Source organism: Panthera leo, chromosome D3 (assembly GCF_018350215.1).
Source record: "Panthera leo isolate Ple1 chromosome D3, P.leo_Ple1_pat1.1, whole genome shotgun sequence".
Lineage (NCBI taxonomy): Eukaryota > Metazoa > Chordata > Mammalia > Carnivora > Felidae > Panthera > Panthera leo.
In genome coordinates this window covers 23,452,168-23,458,167 of record NC_056690.1, presented here as the reverse complement: position 1 = coordinate 23,458,167, position 6,000 = coordinate 23,452,168, and the positions used below count along the sequence as shown (strand labels likewise).

General features: G+C 58.5%; 1 protein-coding gene and 1 non-coding gene across 11 annotated transcripts in view; both read right to left on the bottom strand.

The window, feature by feature from the left end:
• Window positions 1–469: 469 nt before the first annotated feature.
• AP1B1 (adaptor related protein complex 1 subunit beta 1) overlaps window positions 470–6,000 on the bottom strand; it is an 85,745-nt gene continuing 80,214 nt past the window's right edge. For 6 of the 10 annotated variants that reach the window (XM_042911548.1, XM_042911551.1, XM_042911555.1 and 3 more), the window contains 6 exons: window positions 4,467–4,596; window positions 4,084–4,168; window positions 3,299–3,385; window positions 3,041–3,195; window positions 2,335–2,343; window positions 470–1,471 (listed from right to left, as the gene is read on the bottom strand). In XM_042911548.1, coding sequence (XP_042767482.1) covers window positions 1,397–1,471; window positions 2,335–2,343; window positions 3,041–3,195; window positions 3,299–3,385; window positions 4,084–4,168; window positions 4,467–4,596 — 541 coding nt within the window. In that variant the 3' untranslated portion in view covers window positions 470–1,396. The remainder of the gene's footprint in view (window positions 1,472–2,334; window positions 2,344–3,040; window positions 3,196–3,298; window positions 3,386–4,083; window positions 4,169–4,466; window positions 4,597–6,000) is intronic. The other 4 variants (XM_042911550.1, XM_042911552.1, XM_042911556.1 and 1 more) reach the window with 1 other exon arrangement.
• Window positions 5,699–5,795, bottom strand: LOC122204314. The gene has a single exon (XR_006195610.1). It is a non-coding gene; the product is annotated as a small nucleolar RNA SNORD125 (small nucleolar RNA).

The window sequence follows — 6,000 nt, the reverse complement described above, 5'->3', positions numbered from 1 at the left end:
AGGCAACATTAAAAGGCAAGACGGCTGGGTGGGGTTAGGATCAAGGGCAGGAGAGGTGCCAGGGAGACGAGCAGGCCTCAGAGGTCCGTTTTTAAGGACAGGGTAGAGGAAAAGGCACTGTCCTCAGAGAGCCAGGGGAAGGGCTGGGCACACAGCTGGAGCCCTTGATCTTGGACCCAGGACCACACCCAGAAGAGTCTCAGGACCTGACACACTGGCCAGGGACACGCTTGATGTCATCATTTTTATTCACTTTCTGTTTTTGAAAATAAGAGTCAACATACATTTTATATACATGAATATATATATATATATATATATATATATATATATATATATATATACATATATATATTTTCTCTTCTCTATGTATATTATAGTTACTGCAGGGGTCAGAAAACCATCCTCAACCACTCGGAGGCAATTTTCAATTCTGACATTTAGTGGAAGGGGAAAAAAGTGTCCGTGATTGCCAAAAGCAGAATCTTTCTTTATTATTAAACAGCAGTACAGGAAAACCTAATGGTCTGTCAGACACAACTGAAACTTGAGAGGCCAGGGGGAGGGCAGCAGACACTAAGGAGAAACCCCAAAGAATCCCCAGATAGGAAGCACCGCGCTCACCCACGTACCCCATCTCTCAGCCCTGTCTCTGCTTCAGCAACACAGGGGACGCCAAGGACTATATTGTAGGCAGTGACCGTCCTCAGGGGCAAGAGAGGGAGTGGGGTGAGTGGGTGTGTACAACTGCTAGGGGAGCAAGAGTCTGGGCAGGGGCTCTGGAAGTTTCTGCCCAGTCTTGCCCATGCGGGTCAGTGCTCAGGAGGCTGTGGCCCAACTGGCACAACCACAGGGCCCCAGCCTGGGTGGATGCAGGAGGGAGGGTTGGGGTGTAGGCCCTGGGAGCCCTAGACCCGACAGAAGAGCTCCCCACCGCCCACCAAGGGAACCTTCCACACACACCAGGGCAGCCTGGCACGAGAGCGGGCAACAGGGAAGACCTCTAACACTGACCCAAAAGAGACTGAAGGGCAGGGGGCTTCCTGGACCAAGAGCCCCGAGGAGGGAGCCACACGCTCACCCTTCAGGCACCAGCTGGGGAAAAGGAAGAGAAGAACCCTGGGTCGGCCGATCAGCTTCTGTGGCCCCTCTGGCTCTGTTTTCTTTGGTCCCCTCCTCACCTGACCCTGTCACCAGCAACAGAAGAGGGGAGTCCCCGAGCTTTCACTCCAGGTGGAATGCTGCCCCGCCCTGAGGACCTAGGTGGGCCCGGCGGTCAGGACCAGGGAGCTCCATGGGCGGCCTTGCTCGACCTCTCCGGGGAGGAGGTGCTGCCACTCCTGGGGGGCTCCTCGATGGGGCTGGCAGAAGGCTGGGACGGGCACTGGATGGGGCCTCAGTTCTTGAGGATGGTCTCATAGGCCTGGTACACATGTTGGGACACCTCTGGCGCTCGACATTTCAGGGACAGCTGCAGGGGGGGAAAGAGAGGTCAGGGGACGGAGGACTCAGTTCTCTGGGCTCCTCTCTGGGGCCGGGAAGGAACACAGGGAGGGAAGAGAGGGGGAGAACCAGATGGAAGAGTGCGGTGTGCATGTGTGGCCTGGGGGCAGCACAGCTGGGGCAGATGTGTGGTAAAGCGGAGTGGGTGGCTGCTGCGTGGACCAAATATACTTGCAGCCCACACACCTGCTGTCAGCCCAGCCACCACGGCCCTGCTGGCAGGCAGCGTGAATCATGAGCTGGAGGCTGTCAGGGAATGCCCAGCCCCCACCCCGCAGAGCTGCTGGGGCCCTTCACAGCCTGTGGAGGGCTGGGGTCTCTGAGGAGGCAGGGGGCCGAGAGGGAGCAGGCCTCTGCTTAGAGAGACTGGGGGGCAGGCACCGAGGATTCTTCCTGGCTTCCTGCACAGGAAGTTTTGCCGCATCGTGAGCCTGGAGAGTAGGGAGAGGCAGAGGAGAAACGAGTGCCGCCACCACTTCTGCCAAAATCACTGCTTCTAAAGGGTGTGATTAGGAAAGGGAGGAGCAAATGGAGCTCCGGAAGCCAGCCGTGGTGGGCCCGTGGGGTCCAATCTTCTCTGGAGGACTCTGTGCACACTGCGTGTGTGGGGAAGTAGGAGTACCAGCTCCTCAATCGGGTTCACCTGGTTGGGAAGCTTTGGCGTGCCCTCTGCCTGCGGCCTGCATGTATGTCTGCCCCGCTCTGGGGAGCAGCAGGGTGAGGCAAGGCTAGGAGAGGCAGGGTGCACTGGAGCCAGGCCGGGATGTGAGCTGTGCAAGGTATGGCTGGGGAGAATGAGGGGAAAGAGGAAGAGAAAAGCAATCTGCTAACCTCCAAGTCCTGCACCACGGGCACCGGCAGGGAGGGTGGGCATGCAGCAACCAAACATAGGGAGACGGAAATTACCATGACCGAAGCCAATGCCGCGGCCCCCGCCCAACCACAGTGCCAACACCGCCAGCGGGGCCCGGGAACAACGTCTGGAGGGCCACGCCTGCCAGAGACTTTGGTTCCGGGGGAGAAGCAAAGCCTGGAGCTCTCTGGGGCCTGGAAGAGCAGCACGGCCTCCACGACGACCACGCACTCCGTGGAAGCCATGTTCTGACTGGGGTCTGACACAAAGGCCAGGAAGGATGAGATGCTGGGAATCAGCATCCTCCCAGGCGGGCCCTCAGGCAGGAAAGAGTAGGAGGAGGGCCAGGGTACAGGCCCAGGAGTGCCATTTCCCAGTCAGGTGGGCCTCGGGCCAACTGTGCCACCTCACAGGGGCCAATGTTATAGAACCTTCTAGTCCAACTCACTGTTTGGTGACACAGTTTGGTGTCTGACTGGATAACCTGCTGAGCAGAGTTCGGAGCTAGGGTCAGAATTCTGATGCTCATTCGTGCCAGGTTCCAAGGGACCCCAGCCTAGCTGGACTAGAGTGCACCCCATCAGAACTGACCCCTAGTCTGGGAAGGAGCGAGGGCAGGAAAGGCTGCCGGGAACATGGAGGCAGACACCCTGGGGCTGGCAGGGCAGGAGCAGGGACCCTCACCGTGAAGCTGGGGTTGCCCGGCTGGATACGCAGCTCTGCCAGCACCCAGATGCCGTTGGTCAGCTTCAGGGACTGGTAGAGCATGTCCTGGCCCTCCACGTTCCTCTTGGCGACAGTGAAGATGTTGCTGCTCTGGAGCCTGCTGCTCACAGCCTCTGAGAGCGAGAAGGGCCCCCAGTCAGCGGTGTGAGGGCCGGGGGCACGGGTGCAGGGCAGTGTGCAATGGGCAGGAGGGTGGGGGAGGGTGCAAAGTCCTACCCGCGTTGAGGGGGCAGTCTCTGATCTGGAACTGGGCTTCATTTTCATTGGGAATGTCCTTCCACGTGGCCAGGAACATCTGCCGGTCTGGAAGATGGGGGGGCAGGGTAGAAGATGGGACCCCGATAAACCTGTGGCCCTGCTCATTGACATCCAGCAGGAAGTGGGTCTGCCGGGGATGCCAACCTGAAGCTGAAGACAGGGACTGGCTCTGCCACCGCGCCTGCTGCTTCCCTGAACAGACCCTCAGCTCTGTGAAGGTGGCTGTCAGTGCGCTTCCAAAAAGCCCTGGGCTTCCCACCTCTGCGCCTTAAATCTCCCCTTCCCAGCATCCACACATGTGCTCCTTCCTGGTCCCGAGCAGTCTGCTTGTTAATCACAGCCTGTGTCACAGGGCTTCTGCGGTGACTGAGAGATGATGTGGGCAAAGTTGTCCGCACAGCTCTGAGCTGGCAGAGAGCCCTCCCGGGGTGGGGATGAGTCTTCTCAGGGGTTTCAGCCAGGGCACGGGAGACGGACATCAAGTGTGGCACGGTGTTGGCTTGCGGCCTCGAGAGCCCGTGGGGATGGCCAAGGGGCAGAGCAGGAGAACCCAGGAGTGAAAGCTCCCGCGTGGCCCGCCCCCACCTCGGGACAGAGATGGCCAGGCAACACCCAGGGGGCCTTGAAGGAGGTATGACCCTCGCCTTAGGCTCTGCAGAGAGGCCAGCGACTCACAGACTTCACTGCGGGGCAAACTCAATCGTTCTCTTCCAGGGACTCCAAGGGGCACCATCAGGACTCACCCATCTTCCCATCCTCCACAAAGAGGATATGCAGTGGGTACAAAGTGCTGAAGTAGAAGACGTCAATGTTGTTCTTTACGGCCACCTAGGAACAAGGCCACCTAATTGGTCCCTGATGCCCAATACTACCTCTGAGGCCCCAGGAAAGGCCTGTTCCCTGTGCTTCCCCCCTGAGCACGTTCCCTCACATCCCTTCCCTGGTAACCACATTCCCTCGGATTAGGCCTCCCCTGCCAGATCTTCAGCTAAGGGCACAACTCCATAGACACACCCCTTTGCCAACAAAGGCCAGACCCCCAGACCCCAGAATTCTCCACTGGGCTCCTTCCCTGCAGTGAGTGGGCAGGTGAGGACGGGGGTGCTTGGCCCTGTCTGGAACACACCTGGAGGTTGTTCAGAGGCTCCATCTTCATGACCGAGCCCACCGTGTTGAGAGGCAGAGAGATTTCCACAGTCTGGTTGGGGCTGAGTGGTGCGTGGACCTGGAGGGGGGCGGCAGGGGCCAGGCCGAAGCTGGGGAAAGAGAAGCCCCCGCGGGAATGGCAGGGGGAACAGGTGCTGACGAGGGATGTATGGGCTCCTCAGGCTCCAGAGCTAGGGCAGCAGCTGGCAAGAGGCCTCTCCAGTCAGCTGGCCTCACCTCAGCTCTAGGCCCAGGACGGAAGGATAAGTTCCTGACCCCACCCTCAATGACCATGTGGACAGGAGGAAGGAGCCCCAGGCCAGCTGCAGGCCTGAAGCCTATCTCTACTCCTCTGCTCCTCTGGCCTAGGCACTGGGTAGGCCTGGGTGAACATGGCCTTGCTCTGTCCTGCCCTTGAGGAGCTCCATCTGACACCAGGGGCCTGGACTATAAGCTGCTGGCAATCCCCATCTCCCAAGACAGATGTGACCACCCCAAGCAAGATGCCAGATTTCACTGTCTAGCTTAGAACTGGCCAGGGAGAGATTCAGAAAAGCCCTGCTTCTTGGTAAAGCAACACGTGGGTATATCAAGAGGATCCCCATGAGTGTGATACATGACCATGAACCAACAGCTCACTGTGCCCAACCTGGACATTTGAAATTATACCAACTCCTACCCTCATAAAAACAGTGAGAAGTATACATTCTCTCATCCTCCAGGACACGGAGAATCAGGGAGGGGCAGGCCTGTGTTCAGACCCTATGGGGTGAGTAGCTGAGACCCAGAGCTTGAGCTGCCTGACCTGGCCTGTACTTGCCCACGATGGCAATCAGGCCTGCCTGGGACACAGTGGGAGGTGATGTGGGGGAACCATGGGCTCCTGTGGTGGCCCAGCGCTTCAGGCTTTCCTGGAAGCTCCTCCACTGATCCTGGGCAAGCCACCTATTCTGAGCCCAGGTGTCATTATCTACTGAAAGGGGGATAATGGCATGGACTTCCCTGGGCTCAAAGTAAGATAATATGTACTCCTAAAGCCCTCGGCACAGGGTCTGCTACCCAGGAGGTTGTCAGCATGCTGTACGTCTGTTACGAGCAAGCAGTGGGACTACCCCTTAGAACCCCGAGTGCTTCTATGGCCTCTGGGGCCATCTGAGGGTGAGTAGCAGAGCTGATGGAGGGTCAGGACCCACTGGCTTGAGGGCTCTCCCTGAGGAAGCAGCCCCTTCAGTCAACTTCTTAGAGGCTCAGTTTGCTCATCACTAGAGCTGCTCAGGAAGAAGAATCATCAGGAGAGGCTGCTTGGGTCCCCTAGAGAGCCCTGGCCTAGTGGGTCTGGTCCGTGAAGACCCTCATGGTGCCAGAGAGGAAACCTTCCCCAGGAACCTCCAGCACAGGGGACCCAGTGGGGGTGAAGAGCCCGGGGCAGCCACCACTCCCAGAGGCTCATTCTGATGGTTTAATCCTGTGCCACAAGGGGCTGGGGCAGGAAGGTCCACCCCCCCGTCAGGCTT